The 26663-nt window shown below is 38.9% G+C and overlaps 1 protein-coding gene across 1 annotated transcript in view; it reads right to left on the bottom strand.

Annotated features, from left to right (window-relative positions):
* Positions 1-26663, bottom strand: part of LOC103072817 (multidrug resistance-associated protein 4) — a 133988-nt gene that overhangs the window by 22294 nt on the left and 85031 nt on the right. The window contains 8 exon segments of the mRNA XM_082931478.1: positions 4725-4765; positions 4768-4809; positions 4812-4825; positions 5260-5297; positions 5299-5433; positions 11499-11588; positions 25831-25864; positions 25866-25978. Of these exon segments, the coding sequence (XP_082787604.1) occupies positions 4725-4765; positions 4768-4809; positions 4812-4825; positions 5260-5297; positions 5299-5433; positions 11499-11588; positions 25831-25864; positions 25866-25978 (507 nt within the window).

Here is a 26663-nt window from a genome sequence, read left to right as displayed (position 1 = left end):
TGCAGCACTATTTACAATAGCCAGGACCTGGAAACAACCTAAATGTCCAACGACAGATATAAATGGATAAAGAAGATGTGGTACATATATACAGTGGAATATTACTCAGCCATAAAAAGAAACGAAATTGAGTTATTCACAATGAGGTGGATGGGCCTAGAGTCTGTCATACAGAGGTGAAGTAAGTCAGAAAGAGAAAAACAAATACTGTATGCTAACACATATATATGGAATCTTAAAAAAAAAAAAGCGGGGGGTTATGAAGAACCTGGGAGCAGGATGGGAATAAAGATGCAGACATACTAGAGAATGGACTTGAGGACATGGGGAGGGGGAAGGGTAAGCTGGGACAAAGTGAGAGAGTGGCATGGACATATGTACACTACTAAATGGAAAATCAATATCTAGTGGGAAAGAGCTGCATAGCATGGGGAGATCAGCTTGGTGCTTTGTGACCACCTAGAGGGGTGGGATAGGGAGGGTGGGAGGTAGGGAGATGCAAGAGGGAAGAGGTACGGGGATATATGTATATGTATGGCTGATTCACTTTGTTATAAAGCAGAAACTAACACACCATTGTAAAGCAATTATACTCCAATAAAGATGTTAAAAAAAAAAATACAGGCCCAGTCCCTGAGAGTATGGTTTGATATTCTGGATTGGGTTTCTGGAATCTGTCATTACTTTAAAAACAAAAACAAAAACAAAGCTTTCAGAACAATCACTTGCTTTCCACAAAGGAAAGAGGTACAGGCTTCCCTTGGAGATACTGCAGGTTCAGTTCCAGAACACCAGAATGAAGTGAGTATTGCCATAAAGTGAGTCACATGAATTTCCTGATTTCCCAGGGCATATAGAAGTTATGTTTACACTATACTGCAGCCTGTCAAATGTGCAATAGCATTGTGTGGAAAAAAACAATATACAGACCTTAATTTTAAAATAATTTATTGCTAAAAAATACTAACCATCATCAGTAATAACATCAAAGATCACTGATCACAGATCACCATAACAGATGCAGTGATAGTGAAAAAGTTTGAAATACCGTGAGAATTACCAAATGTGACAAAGACACGGAGTGAGCAATACTGTTGGGAAAGTGGCACTGTCACATCTCTGTGTAGAGCAAGTCTATCAAACCTTCAATATGTAAAAAAAAAAAAAAAAAATTAGTATCTGTGAAGCGCAATAGAAAAAGGTATGCCTTTATTTCTAAAGCAAGCAAGAAAAAAAATTGCCTCAAAAATCAAAGTTTTGAGAAAGATTATTTATTGGTGTTTTTGTTTGATAGCCAACTGATAATCAGAAGCTCTAGAACAAAATACAGGGTTTACACCTGGGGTGGTTGGAGCACAGAAGACAATTCCCCAGCTCTGAAGCTAGGGGATGCATGTCTCTTGGGTCCTCTGAGGTCTAATCCTGCCATTCCTACCAAAGGAGTCAGTGACCGCAACCAGCTCGGACAAGTGGCCAAGTTTACAACTCCTGGTGGGACCTCCCCGTGTTATCACTGATGAAATCTTGGCCAGGGAGCCCTAAACCGAAGGTCTCCCAACACAGGAGTGAGAAGGGCAGCTCCACAGTGAAGGACAAGGTCCACCATGAAAGACATCGGTCATCGCAAAGGTGACAGGCTCCAAAGAGAACCCTTGCATTTCCCTTCTCCCTCCGTCTTCCCTATTCACCCAGATGGTCAGTCTCCACACCCAGAAACCAGTATCAACAACTCTCTCTTCCCTCAGATCCCACGTTCGATCCATCACACAGTCCACTTGGCTCAACTTTGTTATGCACCCCAAATCCACCCATCTCACCATTTCCACTGCTAGCACCTTAGTCTAAGCCACCAACAGTCGAGAAAGGGCACAACTGTAAGAGAGAGTGAACACTGCATTTGGAGAACTGAAAGACCATCAATGCGGTTTTAGCTCTAAAGGAAAGAGGGAGAGCTGAGAAGGACAAAACTGGAAAGGTGGGGAGGGACCAGAATGTAAACTGCTTTGTAAAACCATGTTAAAGATCTGTTCAAAGACATTGACCAAGAGAGAAAAATTTGAGGTTATAGAAATTTACCAGAAGATACTGGTAAGTAAAGCATTAAACAAATGGACATATTTTGATTGATTCACATCTATGGACGTTCACACCTGTGGGTCAAGTGCTGATAAGACTTAGGACTGAAGAGCTGACACGTCTGCCAGATTTTGTCCTGCCTCACTGTTTCCCTAACTGACCATATATTGCAAGGTGACTGCAATACCAAAAACCAAAAATAAAACTCCAGGGTACATTTAGGAGAAAAGAATTTGAGTGGACCCCTAACTGAGCTAGAGATCAAGCCATCTTTCGTTTATTGTGGAAGAAGGACACTTTTGGGGATAGTCTGGGAAATACAATGCTGCATTGCTGAGAGGTAAGAACAACAAAGTGACAGGTAAAAAGTAGAACTAAAATGTTACTTTTCCAATTAGCATTCATTGAAGACCACAAAATGAGAGGGACTTCCCTGATGGCGCACAGTGGTTAAGACTCCATGCTCCCAATGCAGGGAGCCCAGATTCGATCCCTGGTCAGGGAACTAGATCCCACATGCTCTGCATGCCACAGCTAAGGAGTCAGCGAGCCACAACTAAGGAGGCCTCCTGCCACAACTGGGACATGGTGCAACCAAATAATTAAAAAAAAAAAAAAAAAAAAGAGACTAAGGATGCCTGATGCTAAACGTTTCTGGAATTTAAGAGTCACTGTCTTGCAATCTTGGAATGTTACCTGATCCCTCATGAAAGTCTGCAGGAGAGGCCTGCTTCCTACTGTGATGTCCTAGTTCAGATGACCAGATACACTGCTTGGAGCCCAGAGCATCCCTTTGGTTGGGGATGCCCCACTCCTGTTGTCTGCCTCCCCAGAGCTCACTCCTGTGCACGTCCAGCTCAGGGGAGTGAGGCTAAAGGCACTGCTTCAGTGCTGACAGTCTGCTATCTACTCAGTGCCCCCACTGATGATCCCATCTGACAATGAATGTGAAGTAGGATGGGAGGTGATATTCCAGAAATGGCCTAAGAAGTCAAGAGAGATAGTACCATTATCATTAAACATAAGGAAGTTTGGGTATTACTGATTATTACCTGTTTTTTTATGGACCATCAAATTCACTGGTTAAATAACTTCATTTGTTGCCTCCTATGCATTATATGCAGGCATTCTTTATCTATTTCATTACTAATCAGCATCACTGGATACTGTGGTGTCTCCTGACAGTAGTTATACCATCCATAAGATGAGTGAAATCAGCTCATTGTCACAGGCTACAGGTTAACCTTAAAATACCCTGCATTCCTTGAGATTATATGCAGCCAAAGGTTTTTTCCTTTGAGGGATGATTCCCTTATCATTTTATAAAGCCACACCCTAACATTTATTGAAATTCAGCAGGGAAAGAACAAAGAAAGAAGATGAAAATGAGAGAGAAAAGTAATAGAGGGAGGAAGAAAGGAAATATTAAATTACTAAGGAAGAAAAAGCCAATCAAACCTGGAAGGAAGATACTAGACAGCTATCTAGAGGCCCAAGCTTTGTGTGCAGAGTCCAGATTTACTGTGTGAGACTTAACTAGTTGTTTATATGCAGTATCTCAGCCCATGATCCACTTTTCTTTCTGTACTCTCATCTGTGATGCAAAGGCTGGGTCTCTGCAAATCTCATTTCAGAAGACCTTTGGCCAGCTGGCCTTTGTTAGGTTTTGTCAGTAGGGGGCACTAGAGGGAGACTGAAGGTGGGAATCAGAGCTAATGGTCTACCTGGTTTCTGCTGCTCCTGCAGCATCATCTCAGCAGTGGGACCTGACTCCAGCTCCCAGCTTTTATTAGCACTTGGAGAACTAGCCTCATTGTGCTCCCTCACAAATATGGCCAGCAACTAGGCAGTGACCTCTCCTTGGAGGTCTGAGCACTGACTCTTTAGAGCCTCTCTTCTGAGTTCTTAGTTCTGGAGATCTGTCCTAGGACACAGTAGCGGCTTCCTAAAATTATTACCCCAGTGTTTCATTTTTCTAGCCCTCCAATTCCTGTGTAACAAATTTCCTATATTAAATCCTTTCTGTTGAAATACTTTGTTTTTCTCACTAGGCCCTTTCTTCTCATGGACTCCCCTCTGACAGCAGCAGCTGAGAAATTCTGCAACCTTAGCCAACAACCTCATGGCAGTCTAAATGAAAGGCTAATTTTTTGATTAAGGGAATCCAAAAAGGCTGAAACAACTGTGACACAGCCATGATGACCATCTTCTACCTCTCTGAAATATGAAGCCATAACTTGGGTTTGGAATATTTTCATGGTTGGCCATCTTTAAAAAAATGACAATTTAATAAACTTTTAACTCATTATTGACCAGAGACGTATGTCTTTTATTATCTAAACATTACTGACCAGATACATTTCAGTATTCACTTACATAACAAATCGCCAGCCACAGGTGTTAATTTCTGCAAAAATGCCCCAGTCAATAATGTGTTAATATGAAAATATGAAGTTACTGGATATATCATTTAATAGCACACTGTAAAAGTATAGTTAAGTACTTGAGTTATTGTCAGGAATGAGAGGAGAAACTAAGAGAAAATTAAGTTATTGGAGGTTCCTTCCTATCAAGTTTTACAAGGAAGGATGTGTTGAAAAATTGAACATAAATGGAAACAACTGAAATTCCACAGGTGAAGGTCTTACCATTATCCTGTCGCTGTCAATAATGGTGGTCAATCTGTGATGGTTAGCACAGTGCACTGAACAAATTTCTCATGGACTTTTTTGGTATTAACTCATCAGTTCTGGAATCAGAGAAGTTGATTTAGTTCAGTATAGACAGGAAAAGTAGGCTTAAGACTTTAAAATATCATGATATTTTATCATGTTTTTAAAATCAATACTTCAAGACATAATCTTGTTCCTAAAAAAACTAAGTATAAAAAGTCTTAGAAATTTACTATTTTTCATAAAACAATGGAAAATAGTCTTCCCTCAAAATTGCTTGAAACTATCAGGAGCTGGATTTAGGAATCTAGCTCTCATAGGATGCCTAGTAACAACATTAACACCATATAACATGCTTTTGTTTCTTCTTTTGTTTTCTGGAATTAATGTTAACAAGAGATATCTTTCGGGCAAAGAGAACACTTAGAAACATTTCTCGGCATCACTCAATGTTTTCCATTTACAACACTTAAATTTTTGATACCAGGTTTCATGGACCTCAGCTCCATACCTTAGGTCCACATTTGATGTGGCTTTGTCAATAATCAATTATCTGATTTTTCCTGAGAATAGCCCTAGCAAGACACACCAGTTGTCTCTGTCCAGCACCGAAGTTCGATCCTGATTCTGCTAATTCAGTATCCATTTTGCCAGGAACACTTCTGATGGCTTTTTAAAATTATACCTGTGGGTACAGAAAGAACATTTTTCCTGAACAAACTGCTACTGAAGCAGACAATCCTCTTAGACATTAGAGCTCTGAAGTCCTCATGACTTCTTATGTATCTTACATGTAGAGCCACGTGATGGGGAGAGCTATTTCCAATTAGCATTCACTGAGAAAGATGCAGAGTCAAGTCAGGACAGAAAAATATCAGTGTCCCCCTTCCCTACCACATGACACCTACCAGAAACCCCACCTAAGAATTAGTTAAGGAAGTTTCTCAAAAAATGAAGCTATTTCTCCCAGTGTGGTTTAAATGGAAAAGTTAAAAGGATTTTATGGTTGAGTCAAGTTTACCAAAGTACATTTTGCATATGGGTTGGTACATTAAAGGGAAACTTAAATATATATATATATATATATATATATATAATTACAGGAAGTATGGTTCTTTTAGATATAATCTTATCAGCACTTTACAATTTTGGAAGGTCTAAAAGTTTTAAAAAATACGAATTCAAATAATGGCAAACGGCACCTCATACATTAGTAATCCTAGAGCCTGTTCTGGTAATGGTTCTTTCCCAAGCTTAATCTCATAAATACTGGACCAGTTAAGTGCATTTTCTTCAATGTCAAAAATGTCTTGCAGTGAATGAAAATTCATGAAAAACAGGATACAACATAACATCTTATTTCCCCCAGACTATGGGTATAAGTGGTGTTTATATTAATGTATCTTCATAAAACTGTAATCATAAGATAAAAAAGAAAACCAAGCTTTCAACTTCCGAAGTTAATCTGAAAGTACGTTGGGTGGTAGGGATCAATTCAATGAATATTTATTTTGGAAAAGTACTATAGAACAAGAACCAAACTCAGGCCATATTTGAAGTTAAAGAACAAAGAGTAAATACATTTCAAATTAAGACACCAACAGATTGATGAGTGATGGTCAATGAGCAGGGACACAGAATTATAGTGTCAAATAACAAAACACCAAGGGTGAGTGGGCAATATTTTCGTGGTATCCTAAATGCTGGAGCACTTGTATGAATGTGATCCCGAACTGTGCTCCTGATGAAGTCCAATCCCAAGAAAGGGGAATTCAGAGTTAGGACTAAATATGGTATTCGTATTTAGTGACTGCATGAAAAGTACAAAAATCTAAAGGGTAAGATTTGTATTGTGGTGCAAGTGGGTTTGTGTTTCTTAAGACTGACATCCTGACTTTGAAGAAATAATTTTACACTTGCCCCTTACTGGGATGGCATCTCATCACTAATCTGGTTTTTTACTTTCCTTCCAGCTGTCCATATGTGCCTCATGAGGAATGAGGGTTGTGAGAAGCAGTGTTTTTCAGAAAATACTGTTTTCTGAGATTCTGTCTTCATTTATGAATCAGGGATGGTTGTGAGAATAATAAAACATGAAAACATAATCATACATTCAAGTTATTGGGTTGGCCAGAAAGTTCATTCGGTTAGCAAATACATCACTCAATAAAGGTCTTGGTGAACATGAAAAATGTCTTCTATTTTTACTTAAAACTGAACGAATTTTTTTGGCCAACCCAGTATAATTTAGTATTAGAATGGAAAAAAAATACAATAGAGGCAGTAGACAGTAATAACTAGGAGTTACAACTGGAGAACCTGAAAACATAACAGTGTGATATTACTATTAAATTTCTTGATTTAGAAAACTGTGTTATGTGAGAGAATGTCCTTGTTCTTACAAGGTGTATATTTATGTATTTAAAGGTGAATTGCAACTTTTAATAAACATTTCTACAGCTTGCAAGCAGTTCAGCAAAATATATGGAAGAGAGGAAGCAAATGTGGGAAAATATTAACAGCTGGTGAATCAAGGTGAAGGTGCATATGTGTTCATCATGCTACTCCTTCCATGTTCTTGTGATCTGAAAATTTTAAAACAAAAAAATTGGAGCCTTGAAGCCAGACAGCCTGGGCATAAGTCCTGCCTGGCTCTGCCAATTGGGCAACTTCCTGAAGTTTATCTTAGCTTCCTAAACTCTAAATAAGACAATAGTATAATAAAGGTGTTTACCTCGTAACATTGTCAGAGTATAAAATGAGTCATTATGTGTAGAATTTACAACAGTGATTGATACAAAGACTTCAACAGATATTGCCCATTATTAATAATGCTGTCAGCTAGCCCCTCTTCATATTCTGCTTTATTTTTCTCCTTTGCAAGTATCAGCACTGAGACTTTGTTACATATGCATTGGCTTGTTTTTCATCTTCTCCAGGAGAATTTAAGTTCCAAAAGGGTAGAGACTTTGTCTCTTTTAATGACTGTGATAACCCCAGAATCTGAAACAATGGCTGTCTAGAAAGCTTTCAGTAGATATTTGTTGGCTGTATGAATGAAGCCACAAGTTCATCTCTTCTTGTGACATGTCTGTTCCTATAAATTAGAAAATAAATCCATATAAATAGATAATTTATATATAACACTATTTTCTTATTAAATATAAGTGTAAAAGGAATATATTATTAAACAATTAACTGACTCCAAGATATCATAACATCATACTTTAAACTGTGGAAAGAACTTTAAAAAGTTATAATTTAAGGCAAATGGAACATATAATACTATTAAAAACTATACATCTCAGTATAGAATACTTCAGATCTTTTTTGAGCTTCGGAAAATAATAAACTATAGCAAAACTGAAAGGTAACAAACTGAACTTATGGGGGCTTCCCTCGTGGTTCAGTAGTTAAGAATCCGCCTGCCAATGCAGGGGACACGGGTTCCAGCCCTGGCCCGGGAAGATCCCACATGCCGTGGAACAACTAAGCCCGTGCGCCACAACTACTGAGCCCACGTGCCACAACTACTGAAGCCCATGCGCCCAGAGCCTATGCTCCGCAACAAGAGAAGCCACCGCAATGAGAAACCCATGCACCGCAATCAAGAGTGGCCCCCGCTCACCGCAAGTAGAGAAAGCCCAGGCGCAGCAACGAAGACCCAATGCAGCCAAAAATAAATAAAATTTTAAAAATAAATAAATATATAAATAAACAACTTATAACTTATAAAATAACAACTTATAACAACTTTTGTTTCTATCATCATAAACATTTTCAAAGTAACCTACTGCGTGTACTGTACCTACCAACCAGGTGCCAATGCCTCTCATAGGAAGTTAACACAGATATCAGATGGTTTCCACATGTTATGGAACCTTCTTTTCAAAAAGAAAGGCTGGTGTGGGCTGGAAAGAGAGAGTGAAATGCAATCAACAGATGGGGAAGAGCTTTTAGTAGAGCAGAGCCAGCAGTAAATGAAGTAAAAGGAGAGCCTGCTCACCTAAATACAAGGCCCAGAGAAATGGAAATGTGAGCTGTCGCCAAAGCCAGGACTGAATCACATGGTTCCTGACGCACAGGCCGCTGATACCCAGATTTCTGTATCTTGGTTTTCAGTATGATGAGACATACTTGTGTCCTAACAGAGGATCAATGTATCAACATAGAACATAACTGGGTGATTTCTTCACAGTTTTGACTTGACATAGCACTCTCAATTGTAAATCCCAGTATCTAAGCTGTTTTGTTTTTGTTTTTTAACAGAAGCAACACATCGATGATTAATTTCCAGAGTTTTATCTACTGTGCTCTTTGAACCTTTGAGTGATAAAGTGCTTCATCTTCTTCACTCACTACTTACGCTATATTTGTAGAGCTGCCCTTGCTTTTTAGGTGCCCTAATTGGCACCAATTTCTGATGAGCTTTCTTCAGTTTACAGTCAGCTGGCTGTTCTTCAGTATAAGGAAAACATATTTCAGCATATTTTGAAAAGTAACCAAGATGAGACGGGCACCATTATTAAGACTGTCTCCCTTCTGAATGTCCGTCTCCACCAAGGGAGAAGGAGGAGACAGAACTAAGAGGACCTAAAAAAATTTTTTTAGAAGCATCTTTTTCTTTTAATTGAAGTTCTTAAAGAGGAAAACATAGTGGTGCCCTCTCACTCACTTGCAGGCCAAATCTATGAGTTTGGGTTCACATGTCTAGTTTGGTATCATTTATTAACCAATGACTGGAGTTTTTAGTTCACTTAAAAACTGACCTCATTTACAAAAAAAAAAAAATTGACCTCATTGCTTTAGTGCTACGTCTTAGAGTGAGAAATCATCCCATCATTCTGTTTATCTGGGAATTATTTCTTTATGACATATTTGTATGTTTTTCAGTAAAAGATGTGGTAGGTTTTATTTTAAAAAGTCATAAAGAAACAATTCCTAGACAAAATGATGGGATGATTTCTCACTCTAAGACATATCAGTAAAGTAATAGGGTCAATTCCAGAAGCAATACATGGAAACCACACACTTTGTGAAATAAACTCATGTTTATTTCTTTTTACAGTAAGTTCCAAATGTAGTTTAAATAAAGGTAGATCTCAGTGTTGTCTACCACTTTCACCACCTCATCATTTTTAGAATTGAGAGGCTACTAAATTTTATCTAAATTTTGGCTCCTACAGATGAATTAAGTATAAGTTAGGGCCAAGTTCTAAGATAGTTTTTTACAGGATTTGTCTCCCAATTAACATTTCCTCTCTGTCCAAAATTCTACAGTAATTTTACTACCTGAGACTCTGTTAAGAGAGATCTCGAGCTTGGAAACAAATAGGAAAATAATTTACCAGTACTTCCGGTTTTTTTTTTTTAAGATGTCACAGTTTCACCATTAAATCTGTTTTGTGAGTTCAAGAGCAGTGCATCATCCTTCTTCCTTTATATTTAATGGTTAACTGCTCTCCTCACCTCTTCTCTTATAGAATTTCACTGTAGAAAGACTCACAAGCTGAAATGAAATCAGAGGTCCACTGCTTCTCAAGTAGGAGAAGGTGAAGCAATCAGCCTGATTTAGGAAAATAAAATCCCCACAATTGCTGGAAAGAGGGGTAGTTTGTAAAGACTCAGTGCCGACGTGCCTTCAGAAACCAGAATTCCCCGCAGGAAACTGTCAGGCCTCCAAATCTGCTTGCTCACAGTCAAAGCTCATCTATATATTACAGATTTCAGAGCTTCCCTGGAAGCGTGACACTAAATGACAAACACACCAATTCAAAACAACAGTGTGAACAATCAGTCATTTGGATATGTGTAAAAAAAAATTTTTTTAAAGAAATAATTCACACTTCTCTGAAATGAGATCAATCAAACATTTAGTACCTATTTATTAAGTGCTTACTTTTTAAAAAGAATAAGACTGAGCTAGGTCCTATGAGAAGTCTGTTTATGGTTTAGAAGTCTAGATACAGTTTCTGCCATTAGTAGAATCAATTTGCAAAACTAGGACCAATACACAAAATAATTTGTATCAAAATATACAAACCAACAGCAACTTAACAAGTCAAAATCCTTTTCACACAAGGGTGAGGAAATTCAAAAAAGTGGGCCAAAGGGAAACATGACACAAATAACAGAAAATCCTCTAGAAAGGAACCGATCCATATAAAAACTGAGCAAAAGCTCCAGGGTTCTCTTACCTGCATTCATGCTGCAGCATTAAAAGGACATGATCGCCAATAAATAACTATCGTCACATTCCAATTATATAATTTACCTTTATCGACACTCTCTTATGAAACTTCATGGCATTTTGTTGGTGTGATCTCATTTATCTTTCAGTTAATAATGAAAAACTACTATTGTCTCCACTTAGTTGATATTCCCTAAGACCAGAGGAATAAAATGAACATTGCAGGGTAATTAAGGTAACTAATTCACTAGGTCACTTAGTAGAATTTGAACTCATAATTATAACTTCTAGTTTAGTGTTCTACTAAGGACAAGATAATGTACCTAGTTGCTTTGGGTTCTAGGGAAAAGCTAAAATGAAAGCGTAAGGCATTATCTTGTTGGTTTTCATCACCATTAATACACATGTTTTAATTTATACATGTACCCATGTCATCAGTGTTCTCCTTGGAGCTAAATAAAGTCAGTTAAACCGATAAGCTCCCCTTAATTACCTGTGCTGCTATAAACGTACACACACACATACTGATGCTAACAAGTTAATTACATTCAATAAATTACCTCTTCTAAGGCATTCTACAATTCCTCATCCGTATGCTCATTAAAGGGATCCAGATTTTTCTTCATTGTTCCAGTGAATAAAACCGGTTCCTAAATACCCCAAAATAGTGAATGTTATTACCTTAAACTCTTTTCATCATGTTTGAATGCTTACAGAACAGAATTAAAATACAAAACAAACCACCAAAATTCCCTATAATCATTAATAAGGTTGCAAATGCTTTTTTACAAAATATATCTCCAAATTAATTTTCCACTATACAAAGTATGCTCCAAAATATCTTCTGGATGATTGAACACTAACAAGAAAGTGTGGAAATGTGTCATCTTAAGAAGTTGGGGCTTCCCTGGTGGCGCAGTGGTTGAGAGTCCGCCTGCCGATGCAGGGGACACAGGTTCGTGCCCCGGTCCGGGAAGATCCCACATGCTGCAGAGTGGCTAGGCCCGTGAGCCATGGCCGCTGAGCCTGCGCATCCGGAACCTGTGCTCCACAACAGGAGAGGCCACAACAGTGAGAGGCCCGCATAACGCAAAAAAAAAAAAAGAAGAAGTTTAAGAAGAGAAAAGAAGATTTGATTTTTTAAAAATACCTTCCTGGTAATATCTGCTCAGGAAAAAAATGAGGATATACTAATTTGAGTAACTTTACATCAAGAGAGCTAGATAAATTGATTGTCAATCTTGGTGTGATACTGGGAAATACCAACAGCATGATTAGTTGAGGTTTGTGCCTCAAAGCAAAATTGTTAAATTTTTGGACATTGGCACTGCAGAATGAACTAGGATATTTTCTGCATTGGTACAACAGCCTTCTGGGTTGGGGAATCTCTCCATATGTGTGAAAGGAACATCTCCATATGTTCGAAGAGAATGTCAACTACGGGAGCCTGTGGCACCTCTGTTCATGAAGAGACTGCTTCTGATTCTGCATCAGCTGATCCCCACGTTATCTCACCTGTGCATCAAGATTACAGGCCTCACAGAACATCATTACTAACTGCAAGGGCAGGATAACCTGAAACCTACTGTGACATGAGCCATAATAAAATTATTTTAATTTAAAAAGCTTTTCCTATTCATCTGCTTTGAGAGGAACCACAAGGAAATTACTCTGGAAATATATGCCTTTCTGGGTTTCAAGAGAGAATCTTGTACATAAGCTTATGCAGGTCATTTACGTTTTCTTCTGGAAGGCTCTAGTAAGTCAGGGCACAAGAATATGGGCAGCAGAGAAGAGCCCAGTTGGCTCCTTTCAGTGAAGGGGATAGAACAATGTGATGCACACATGTGGGAACAAGAGGAGATCTGAGTCTTCCACAAGTGCCCGGGAACTGCTCGGAATCACCAGCCTCAAATCCTGCCTGGTCTTCGGGCTGGACTATTCCTCCTCACTTCACAAAAGCCTGAGAAGAAAGATGAAGAAGGCAGACATTGCTTTTCTCTGCCCATGAAGAATGACACTCAGAGAGCCTCCTGTACCTAGTTTCCCTATTGTCTTAGTTTTAAGTCTGGTGAGAGAAATGGATGAAGAAGACACATGGTGTGCCACCAAAAAAGACGTATCCCTAAGCAAAATCCAAAATTAAAAAGACATTATAAAGGGAGCTTTATTGGCACAAAGTTGGTTAAGTGGACAGTATGCCTCCAAAGCACTGAAAATCACTGGTCATATGACATTTCAAAATGATTACTGAATTGAACTGAAAATTCCCTGGAGCCAAATTTAAGGTCTCCCTTAAAACTCTCAAATTTAGGATCAAAGATTAAGCAACCATGTAAGCAAAGGTAAGAATTCCTTGTCAGGGGAATAACCATCATTTTACTTAGACTTTTATAGAAATTTTTTACTCCTTGTAATTATTATTACCTCTAGGATTCTAACATGCAGGCGACTTCTCTTCCTTTAGCTGTTTCCATGAGGTTTACACAAATGACGTGGCCAGTCGAGGGGTGGCTGGTCCCCAATATTCCTCCCTCTCCTCGGACTCTCCTCCACCTTCCCCCTAATGCTCTAAACCATGGGCAGGATTCTGCTCTGGGGCCCAAATGAGGGCCTCTTCAAGGACTGGTGTTTGAGGAGATAAAGGGCCTGGAAGAGGCCAGGTTAATGAACCAGCTTTGAGCCCAACTGGAAGAAGTGAGACAGGGTCTCTTTGCTTATAATAACGACAAGAACGTTTCTCTGCCCATCACATTTTTTCCTTCAGGCCCCTCTCGTAGAGCAAATTTACATCCTGTAAGAGGTCTAAGGTTTGAAGCGTCCACCTGGTTTTCAATGTACACTCTATAGAGGCGTTACCTGAGCTAATCCCCCCCCCCCCAAAAAAAAAAACTCTTTGTTTTTAAAAGGTAGACCTTCTTGAGCAACGAATGGGCTCACAGTATCAGCGCGTTTGGGAAGGGTGGTTTTTGTCGCTCAAGAGAACAGGGATACCCACTGAAAGTTCAATCACCTATTTCATAATCAAAGCCTCTCTCTATTGTCACCTCCCTCACCTTCTCTTTAGGAAACTCCTCAAAGGGGATGAAGCTCCCCAACGACTGGGGGACGAAAGTGGCATTCTTTGCAGAAAGAGGAGTCCCTCATTTCTGAACCCCTGACCAATGCCTGCAGGTGCTTCATTCTGAGCTTTAATCAGAGCCCTCAGATACTCTTTAGGCCTTAAGGAGGTTCTGCTAATTATCATCAAACCATTTCTGATTGTCATAAAAAGAAAAAAAAAAAAAGTTTAAGGATTTCCCACTGCAATAAGGGTCCCCACTTAAGTCTATACTGTCAGTCTAAAAGGACATATTGGGCAATTTCACGTGTTTATTTAGCAGTATTTGATGGAAGAACACAGTTTAGTAAATAAGAATATTTCTCTTTGTTACGATATGCCAAATATGTATTTCAAAATCAGTAAAATTTCAATAAGTTGAATGAAAACAATGATATTTTAGACAGGAATCAGACAGGAAAAGGAAATTAAAGGTATCTGAATTGGAAGAGAAGTGGTAAAGCTGTCATTATATATAGAAGACATGATACTATATATAGAAGACCCTAAAGATTCCACACAAAAACTACTAGAACTGATAAATGAATTCAGCAAGGTAGCAGGACACAAGATTAACATACAGAAATTGGTTGCATTTCTTTACACTAACAGTGAAATATCAGAAAGGGAATGTAAAAAAACAATCGGTTTTAAAATCATATAAAAAAATTTTTAAATACTTAGGAATAAACCTGATGAAGGAGGTGAAAGACTGCTGACAACCAGAAAACATTAATAAAGGAAACTGAAGATGATTCAAGGAAATGGAAAGCTATCCCAAGCTCTTAGATTGGAAGAATTAATATTGTTAAAATGACTATATTACCCAAAGCAATCCACAGATTTAAGGCAATTGTTACCAAATTACCCGTGACATTTTTCACAGAACTAGAACCAATACTCCTAAAATTTATATGGAACCACAGAAGACCCAGAATTGCCAAAGCAATCCTGAGGAAAAAGAACAAAGCAGGAGGCATAACCCTCCCAGACTTCAGACAATACTACAAAGCTACAGTAATCAAATGGCATGGTACTGGCATAAAAACAGACTATGGATAAATGGAGCAGAATAGGGAGCCCAGAAATAAACCCACACACCTACAGTCAACTAATCTTTGAAGAAGGAGGCAAAACTATACAATGGAGAAAAGACAGTCTCTTTAGCAAGTGGTGTTGGGAAATCATGTGCATGTAAAGTGCATGTAAATCAGTGAAGTTAGAACACACCCTCACACCATACACAAAAGTAAACTCAAAATGGCTTAAAGACTTAATCATAAGACATGACACCGTAAAGCTCCTAGAAGAGAAGACAGGCAAAACATTCTCTGACACAAATCGTACCAATGTTTTTTTAGGTTAGTCTCCCAAGGCAATAGAAATAAAAGCAAAAATAAACAAATAGGACTAATCAAAGTTGCAAGCTTTTGTACACCAAAGAAAACCATAAAACAAAAAGGCAACCTATGTACTGGGAGAAAATATTTGCAAATGATGAGACTGACAAGGGCTTAATTTTCAAAATATACAAATAGCTCCTACTACTCAACAACAAAAAACCAAACAATCCAATTGTAAACTGGGCAGAAGTCCTAAATAGACATTTTTCCAAAGAGGACATACAGATGACCAACAGGCACATGAAAAGATGCTCAACATCGCTAATTATTAGAGAAATGCAAAGCAAAACTACAAAGAGGTACCACCCCACACCAGTCAGAATGGCCATCATTGAAAAGTCTACAAATAACAAATGCTGAAGAGGGTGTGGAGAAAAGGGAGCCCTCCTACACTGTTGGTGGGAATGTAAGTTGGTGCAGCCACTGTGGGAAACAGTATAGAGGTTCCAATTCCACTTCTGGGCATATATCCAGACAAAACTATTATTGAAAAAGATACACGCACCCCCTATGTTCATAGAAGCACTATTCACAATAGCCAAGACATGCAAACAACCTAAGTGTCCATTTACAGATGAATGGATAAAGATGTGGTACATAAAATGTAAAACAGGTAGCTAGTGGGAAGCAGCTGCATAGCACAGAGATCAGCTCGGTGCTGTGTGACCACCTAGAGGGTGGGATAGGGAGGGTGGGAGGGAGGCTCAAGAGGGAGGAGATATGGGGATATATGTATACGTAAAGCTGATTCACTTTGTTATACAGCAGAAACTAACACAACATTGTAAAGCAATTATACTCCAATAAAGATGTTAAAAATAAATAAATTTCTGGAAAAAAAAGATGTGGTACATCTATACAATGGAATACGACTCAGTCATAAAAAAGAATGAAATAATGCCATTTGCAGCAACATGGATGGACCTAGAGATTATCATACTATGTAAGTCAGAAAGAGAAAGACAAATACCACATGATATCACTTACATGTGGAACCTAAAATATGACACAAATGAACTTAAACAGAAACAGACTCAGAGATATAGAGAACAGACTTGCAGTTGCCAAGGGGGAGGTGGGATGGGGGATGGATGGATTGGGAGCTTGGGGTTAGCAGATGCAAACTGTTATATATAGAATGGATAAACAACAAGGTGCTACTGTATAGCACAGGGAACTATATTCAATATCCTGTGATAAACCATCATGGAAAAGAATATTAAAAAAGAATGTGTGTGTGTGTGTGTGTGTGTGTGTGTGACTGAATCACTTTGCTGTACAGCAGAAATTAACACAATTTTGTAAATCAACTTCAATTTAAAAAAAAGAATGATTTATTATAACATCAACTGATTGAAGCTATACTTTTCTTTAAAGCCAGCAGGCAATTTCTGAAAAATGTCCGTTTAAATATGTCACTGTATTTTATGCATGGTGTTCATTTTGGTTTCTACTCATTCTACCTTCATCACTTGCCAAATAAGAGACCATTATATTATCTTCAAAAGGTAATAAAAGTGCTCACAGTAGACACATACTGCAAAAGCAGATAAGGGCAAATTAATGATCATTTCTGATAGATATGATTATTTATATTACCCACCTCTACAATGAAGTTAACAAATTCATCTTATAAATAAGTGCAGGCAGAACACTTCAGTGTAGTGATTTATGGTAGGACACACAAACTTCATGTAAATATACACTAAATTTACTGGCCCATGTATATTTTTTTCTGAAGGTACACAATTAAACCTCATTTAATAAGAGTTAGCTGGCACAGCAGAGTCAGGAAAACAAATACTCTTATTCAATGTAGTATTTTAAATGGAGCACTAGGTTCACAACTGTCTTCATCATGGTTGAAAGTTTACACTTCTCTAATTTAATCGTCTGTGCCATATTCAGTAGTAATATTTTCCTTTGTTACTAACATAACACAAGGTCATATTAGGCGTGTGACCCAAAAATGGCCACTCTAAATTAGAGCATTTAATGTAGTAAATTGATCATCCCTCAACCCAACTGCAAGACTTAAAACTGTAGTCTTACTGGATCTTTTGCATACTCTGCTGGAAGACAAGACCCTCATTATCTTAAAAAGAAACCCTACCCACTAACCTTCTAAGCTTAAAACAACTTGGGATCAAGGCAAAAGCAGTACAAGTGGTTACAAATTAAGCAGATAATACACAACAGTTTGCCCTGTTTCAGTGCCAAACTGGGAAACTGCCCTCTATTAAAATCTATCATCAAAAGCAGCTACTGCTGCTGCTTCCTAAGAGGTATGTTCTCATTTCTAATTGGAGGACCTTATTGAAGGGTCAACTAGTGTACCTGTTTCACGAATAAGGGAATCATCTGAAATCACTTTAAATCTTGGTTTCCCTCTTGCTCTCCTTTTTTAAGTCATATAGCCTCTGAATGAACTGACCATCATCCATACTCAGAAGAAAAGAAGATCCTTTGCCAACAAAGGAAAAAGAATTTAAGTCCCATTAAGTTCTCTTTCAGGGGCTCCAGGGAGCAGTTCCAAGGGATTTAATGAAGACTTCAGTGTCAGAGACAAAGGGCCGACTGCATTAGGCTAGAATCCAGTTGTACTTCTTTACTAGTAACAGCACATCCGCCTCTTCTCTCTTTCAGTTTTGTTCGCAACAAGAAAAAACGGGAAAGAAAACCAGGTAACCAGGGAGAAGTCTTAAAGAGACAGCTGTGGTTCACCTTCTTTAACCCACTGGAGAAAACTCAGGGAATGTAAATACCAAAAGAGCAGAGTGGGCTATTTAAAAAAATACTTAGCTTTTGCTTTGATTTAAAATAAAACCTATTAAATACAAAATATCAATCTGTTTAATCATGATAACGATGATGGCTGCTGATCTGTGTCAACCCTTGGGCTGCAATCATAAATACTGAATTTGCATGGAAGCCCTCTTCAACTGAAAACATTTATTTTGTGCCAAGAGGACAAGGGCCTCTAGGTGTAGAGATCATCCAAAGAAGTTCTGAAATCCATTTTTCCAGATCCTTTCAGATAAGCAAGCTACTCCCTGAATATAATCTCACCTTGGTGTTCTTTCTGGGGAACATACTTAATTACTTCAGGTGGTGAGCACAAATGCTGCATACATTTCATCTACCTGTTTTGTTTAAGGAAATTACCTAGGAAGTGCTTCCATTTTTTGCTTATTCCTGAAATTTTGAACACAGTTTGAGGAGTTCATTCTTACAAATACAGTACTTGTTTTTGAAAGTTCCCCTCAGGACTCCAAGACTGATTGTCACCACTCCCCTGCCTCTGGTTCCTATGCAGGTCTTTGCTGCTATCACATCTCCCCCAATTCCGACATGCTCATGGGGGGCTCAGCAGTGACACCGATAAGCCTGGGAGAGAGAACCCTGGAAGCTCGCTGCTACTCCCAGGATCACAGGGAGCCAGGGAAGATGATGGAGGCCTGGCCCACCGAAGCGGGGCGACTCAAAGAAACAGCACTGGGCTCCCCTCTGCAGTTTGCTCGCAGTTTCGTAGGTTCCCTAAATCAGGGTGTTGAGACACATGCAACACTGCTTCCTACTCATTTTAGGAGAAAAGGGATGTAAGTTTTCTGCACTTAGGTAAGTAACTTCAAGTAACCAAACAACCAGACTTTCTCCACCTCCACAGCCAGCTAGACATTGTAAAGAGAAAGCGCTCATGGCTCTGGAGGCTAAGATTTTGAGTATCTTCTCCTGACACTTATTAGCCCATGACATATAAGTGAATAACACATTTCTAAACTGATACTCTCCAAATGAGGGACATAGCAGTAGGAGTAGTATCTTCCACCTTTGCTCTATACTTACTCACTTTTGTTATGCTTTGGAGAATCATTTTGAATGGGGTGGTAGGAAAAATGGGGAAAACATCTGATGAGAACATCATTAAGTTCAACAAACATTTATTGAAAAGAAATAAATTTGGAGTCAGACAGTTTTAAATTCTGATTCTACTGCTATTTGACTCAGGGTAAGTTATTAATCTCCTCGAGACTCAGTTCCCTAACTGGAAAACAGGGCTAAACCTGTGGGGCTGCTATGAGAATCTGGAACAACAGTGAAGCTCCTGGTGTGATGCTAACAATGACCAGGAGCCCAGCCCAACAGGGGGACAGTGAGGGGTGGTGTTTGTCAAACTGCAGGTGCAACCAATGGATCATGATGTCCATTTTGTACCTCATGACCATCATTCTGTCTTTTATATGAACTAGAACAGAACTGATACAATAGAAAATATCAGAGTACAGAGCAAGAGTAAGATTGTTTTGTGAAATTTTTGTTCCTGTGTGTGCGCACGTGCACACACACTTCAAGTCACGCTATGAAGCAGTTCTATTGTGTCAGCGGTCAACAGTGCGTTGACGTCATTAGCAGAGTGGTTAGCTTCTCAGGTTATGGAGTCAGAAATCTCCGTAAGTTAAATTTGAATCCTGTTTGTATATTTTGGAAATTAATCCTTTGTGGGTTGCATCATTTGCAAATATTTTTCCCATTCCGTAGGCTGTCTTTTCATTTTGTTCATGGTTTCCCTTGCTGTGCAAAAGCCTTTAAGTTTAGTTAGGTCCCATTTGTTTATTTTTGTTCTTGTTTCCATTACTCTAAGAGATCCAAGAAAATATTGCTGCAAATTATGTCAAAGAGTGTTCTGCCTGTGTTTTCCTCTAGGTGTTTAATAGTCTAATTCATTTTGAGTTTATTTTTGTATATGGTGTTGAGAATGTTCTAATTTCATTCTTTTATGTGTAGCTGTCCAGGTTTCCCAGTACCACTTATTGAAGAGACTGTCTTTTCTCCACTGTATATTCTTGCCTCCTTTGTCTTAGACTAACTGACCATAAGTGTGTGGTTTTATTTCTGGGCTTTCTGTTCTGTTCCAATGATCTATGGGTCTGATTTTTGTGCCAGTACCATACTGTTTTCATTACTGTAGCTTTTTAGTGTAGCCTCAAGTCAGGGAGTGTGATTCCTCCAGCTTCTTACTTCTTTCTCAAGGTTGTTTTGACTATTCAGGGTCTTTTCTGTTTCCATACAAATTTAAAAAATTTTTGTTCTAGTTCTGTGAAAAATGTCATTGGTAATTTTATAGGGATTGCATTAAATCTGTAAATTGCTCTGGTAGTATGGTCATTTTAACAATATTGATTCTTCCAATCCAAGAACACAGTACACATTTCCATCTGTGTTGTCTTCCATTTTTTCATCAGAATCTTAATAGTTTTTGGAGTACAGGTCTTTTGCCTCCTTAAGTAGGTTTATTCCTAGGTTTTCTTTTTTTTTTTTTTTTGATGCAGTGATAAATGGGATTGTCTCTGTAATTTCTCTGATATTTTGTTGTTATAGAAATGCAACAAATTTCTGTATATACAACTTACAGAGCTCAATATCAAAAAACCAAACAACCCAATGAAAAAATAGGCATAAGATCTAAACAGACATTTCTCCAGAGAAGACATACAGATGGCCAACAGGCACATGAAAAGATGTTCAATGTCACTAATTATTAGAGAAATGCAAATCAAAATTACAATGAGGTATCACCTCACACCAGTCAGAATGTCCATCATTAAAAAGTCTACAACAAATAAATGGTGGAGATGATGTGGAGAAAGGGGGGCCCTCCTACACCATTGGTGGAAATGTAAATTGGTGCAGCTATTATGGAAAACAGTATGGAGGTTCCCTAAAAAACTGAAAAAAGAGTTAACATATGATCCAGAAATTCCATTCCTGGTGATATATCTGGAAAAGATGAAAACCCTAATTCAAAAAGATACATGCACCCCAATGTCCACAGCAGTACTACTTACAATAGCGAAGACATAGAAATAATACACACACACACACACACACACACACACACACAGGAATATTACTCAGCCATAAAAAAGAATGAAATAATGCCATCTGCAGCAACATAGGTGGAGCTAGAGATTGTCATACTAAGTGAAGTAAGTCAGACAGAGAAAGACAAATATCACATATCCCTTATATGTGGAATCTAAAAAAAAGATAGAAATAAACTTAATTACAAAACAGAAAACAGAAATAGACTTACAGACACAGAAAACAAACTAATTGTTACCAAAGGGAAAATTGACGGAGAGGGATAAATTAGGAATTTGAGATTAACAAATATACACTACTATATATAAAACAGATAAACATGGTCCTGCTTTGTAGCAAATGGAACTATATTCAATATCTTGCAATAACCTGTATTACAAAAGAATCTGAACAATTTACGTATATATAACTTTTATATATATAAAATCACTTTGCTATACAACTGAAACACTGTAAATCAACTATAGTTCAATTTAAAAAAACCAAACACACACACACAATTTGAATCCTGGCTCTGCTGCTTACTTGGTAAGTGGGGTAAGCTCACAATGCCTTGGTTTTTAAATCTGTCAGATAAGGATGACGAGAGAATTGTGAGGATGAGGAAAAGAGGCTAAAACGTGTTAAGGATTCTGCAATTGTCAGGACTTATTATTAATACTTGTGTAACTTGTCAGGGCCTGCAACAAGCACTAGAGCAACAGAAATGAGAGACACAGGCCCTCTCTTCAAGGAGAGGAAGAATATAGTCGAGAATGTGGGGAGGGATGAGAAAAAAATGCCGGAGGTCTTGGTGGGGAACTGGAAAGTACAGGTGGGTACAGGGTGGTAGTCAGGAAAGAACCTGGTGGGAGGGGAGCCAGAAATCAAAAGAATACAAAAAAGTGATATTCTCTCTTCTTGTTCTTGGTAGAAAATATTAGATACATTTCTCTGTTAATGCTTTTCCCCAAAACTCCTACTGTGTGCTTTTTTGTTTTTTTTTTTTTTTGCTTTACTCTTTGAATTTATATAAACAATTTGGGGGCTCCCCTGGTGGTGCAGTGGCTGGGAGCCAGCCTGCCGATGCAGGGGACGCGGGTTCGTGCCCTGGTCCGGGAAGATCCCACATGCCACATAGCGGCTGGGCCCATGAGCCATGGCCGCTGGGCCTGCGCGTCCGGAGCCTGTGCTCCGGAGCCTGTGCTCTGCAACGGGAGAGGCTACAGCAGTGAGAGGCCTGCGTACAGCCAAAAAAAAAAAAAAAAAAAAAAAAATTTTTTTTTGAAATGATAATTTTGTACATTAAAAAACATAGGTTTATGTTTATATTCTTTAGTATGTGTGAGTTATTTGAAGAATACAACTTTTCATAGTGTTACCCATATTTGAATTTCCATATAGGCTGCAATCCTGATGGAAACAATTTGTTTTCTATTATAAGCAATAAATATAAAGAAAATCACCAAGGACACATTAACAGAAATTAAAGAGCAAAGTCAGTCCAGAATGTGTTACTCTTTTTATATAAGTAGAAATAATACCTAAAAGTTTAGTGCCCTGATCCTTAAGAACAATGATAGTTCCTATCGACTGAGTGTTCCCAAGAACCAGGCATGGGCCACAAATGTTTTCACACCCACTTACATCTTCACAGCACATCTGTGTGGCAGCAGTTCCCAGACCTGGTTTAAGAATGAGGAGGACTATGAAGCTTGGAAGCCGAGTGACTTCATCAAGGTCACACACTCGTATGAGGCAGAACAGGAATAAAGATGTGGGTCATATTGACACTCAGTCTATGCTCTTAAATATTCTATCCCTGGCTGCCTCCTGAATGATTTCCTGGGACCTTTACACATTGCACAGTGTCTACAGATTCTCTCCCTCTAATCAACCAACACTGCGCCCTGGAGACAAACACATAGAAAGTGGAAAATAAAGGTTCTGTGTTTACAGTGGTTGGTGATCATTATCTACATGGATACAAAGCTTAGCACTGTTTTATAAACACACTCTCTGGAGTGTGTACACAGAGCATGCTCAAAAGTAGGGTGGAAACTGATGGAATAGAACCAAACCCTGGTGATGTCAAGGTATATTTAGTCTTTGCTCAGATGTGCTTCCAAACATTTTCGGCAGAGCCAAGAATCATCCAAGCTTTCTTTATTTATAGAGTTCTTTACGTACACAAACATACAGCGTTTTCTTATTAAGAAACATTAAAGATAATACAGGGCACGCTTCCATATCCTTTCATCCGAGAATATGAAAGGACTTTAGAGACACGCCCATTATTTCTGCTAAATAGTCTGATTTGGCCATTTCAGAAATGGGTACAATCAAAACTTAAAACTTGGGAATCTAAACTCATTTATTTTCTACTGTAATCACTAAGTCATGAATCTTAATAGCCAGAGGGAATCTTTAAATACAGGGATTATATGCACTGAAAAGTTCTTCCCATTTTTCCTGAAAGGGATCTCTTAAAAATTTTCTTTTTAATTGTGGTAAAATACACATAAAATTTACCACTTTAACCATTTTTGAGAGTACAGTTCAGTGGTATTAAATACATTCACATTGTTGTACAGCCATCACCACCATCCAGCCACAGAACTCCTTGCATCTTGCAAAAGTGAAACTCGGTACCCATTAAACAACAACTCCCCACTTCTCCATCCTGGCAGCCACCATTCTACTTCTTGTCTCCATGAATTGACTATTCTAGGTACCTCATATTAGTAGAATCATACCGTATTTGTCCTTTGCGACTGGCTTACTTCACTTGGCATAATGTTCTCAAGGTTCATCTGTGTTGTAGCATGTGTCTGAATCTCCTTCTTTTATAAGGCTGAATAATATTGCATTGTATATGTATGTACCACATTTTGTTTATCCATTCATCTGTTGATACACCCTTGGGTGCCTCCACCTTTTTGCAATTGAGAATAATGCTGCTATGAACATGCTTGTACAGAGAGCTCTTCAAGACCCTGTTTCAATTCTTTTGGGTTTATAACCTTATGCAGAATTACTGGATCATATAGTAATTAGATTTTTAACTTTTTTGAGGAAACTCCATCTTGTTTTCCACAGTGGCTGCACCATTTTACACTGCTACCAGCAATGCACGAGGATTGTAATTTCTCCACATCCTAGTCAACACCTGTTATTTTCTTTTTTTTTTTTTGATAGTAAACATCTTAAGGGGTGTGAAGTGGCATCTCATTGTGGTCTGGAAGGAATATCTTGATTTCAAAAATACTTACAGTAATTCCAGGTATTTTAGAGGCCAGGGGTAGGTAGCAACTGCTGTACTCAGTCATAAGACACAAGTCCACGTTCTCCTTCCTTTGGGTGCCATGTTCTATATGCTTCTTGATCAACAGGCATTACAGAGCTCATTATACCCACATTCCAGGATGAACCCTTGCCTGGATCTTTTTGTGTCGTCTCCTCTTTGTGTTTCTCATCTCAAGAGCGTGTTTTTCTGAGCTTCCCTTGATGGCCAGATAACTGTAGAGAATTTTTTAAAAAACCCTCAAAATTTAAAAACAAAATCAGCAAGGCTGTCAAAGCAGAGGGCAGGATGGCAGATGAAGGCACAGGGCCTATGTCGCCCTTGGGTATATACCTGGAGGATAGTAATTGCTCAATAAAATTCACTGAATTATGTTGGGTGGGTGAACCATAAGGAATGGCAGGAGCTTCTACTGTGCAGATAATCCAATCTCGAAAACAATACCTGAAAGTCATACGTCTTTAAGAAGCAGAACAAGAGAGAACAGAATCAGAGCCCAGGAAGAGAAGGTCAGTTCAACGCTCCACCATCACAGCAACTGTGTATGGGGTCTATGGGAAGCACTCCACATGCACTGACTTATGTAGTCCTCACAGCAGCTCGATGAGTTGGTCCTGTCAGCTGCCTTGTAAGGGGGAGAAGACTAAGGTGCACAGAGATGGGATTCCGTGTCCTGTGCTCTTCCTCGTTATTCTGTACCGCCTGCCTGGTTAATCATTTATTAAGGGTTGAATTCTAAAAGGTTCCCCAGAGCATCAATACACCCTGTAATCCTCAAAGCTCCACAGTTTCACAAGGCCTTCCAGGGAGATAATCACCTTTGAAAAGGTAGCTTTATTTCCTACAGCAAAATCCCATCTTTAAGACACTTAAAATTCGTGTTTCTCTATAGGAACCTCTCCAGTGCTAAACTAATCATTTATCATTTTGTTTTCAGTATTATGTGGTTATCAGTGGATAAAACTGTGGCATCTGAGGAAGTGTGAGTCCAGAAATCTGTCTGGGTCAGTTATTAAATCACATGCACACAAAACAAACGAAAGAACAAACAAACCCTGGTATCTGAGGAAAGTATCTGCTGAAAACACCTGCTGCTAAAAATATGCTCTATTGGGGGAAAACGGATCAACACTTTCATGCAATTTGAAAAAACTAATCAACTTAAAAGCAGTTAAACAGGTGCCTTACAAAAAGAACATGTGAGAATGTTCTGATGTGCATACCTGAGGTACACCTGACATTTTCTTCCTTAAATCCAATTATGGTTGTCAAGATCCCGTCGATGGAAATTTCACCTTCAGGTTCTGACAGTCTAAAAAGGGCAGAGATGAGGGAACTTTTTCCAGCTCCTGTTCTTCCCACAATGCCAACCTGTAAAGAGATCCATCGGGATTAAGAATTCACAATCTGCAACAAACCTAGGAGAAACCCTGGCTGTTGAAGATGAATTTTTAACGTTCTATATAAAGAGTAGTCTATAAGTTTCTCAACCATGGCACTGTTGACATTACGGGCTAGATAATTCATTGTTGGGGGATCAGGGGCCTGTCCTGTGTATTACTGTAGGACGTTTAGCAGTAGCCAGGGACTCTACCAACTAGATACCAGAAGCACTTCCCACATTTTGGCAACCAAAAATATCAGATATTGACAGATGTCATATGGTCCCAAAAAGAGTTAAAAATAACAACCAATCTACTGGCAGTGAAAAGCTAGCAGTCTCTGGCATGGACATATATACATTACCAAACGTAAAATAGCTAGTTGGAAGCAGCCGCATAGCACAGGGAGATCAGCTCGGTGCTTTGTGAGCACCTCGAGGGGTGGGATAGGGAGGGTGGGAGGGAGGGAGACGCAAGAGATATGGGGACAGGGGCTTCCCTGGTGGCGCAGTGGTTGAGAGTCGGCCTGCCGATGCAGGGGATGCGGGTTCGTGCCCCGGTCCAGGAAGATCCCACATGCCGCGGAGCGGCTGGGCCTGTGAGCCATGGCCGCTGAGCCTGCGCGTCCGGAGCCTGTGCTCCTCAACGGGAGAGGCCACAACAGTGAGAGGCCC

Source organism: Lipotes vexillifer, unplaced genomic scaffold (assembly GCF_000442215.2).
Source record: "Lipotes vexillifer unplaced genomic scaffold, Lipotes_vexillifer_v1.1 scaffold1130, whole genome shotgun sequence".
Lineage (NCBI taxonomy): Eukaryota > Metazoa > Chordata > Mammalia > Artiodactyla > Lipotidae > Lipotes > Lipotes vexillifer.
This window is presented reverse-complemented; position numbering and strand designations above follow the sequence as displayed.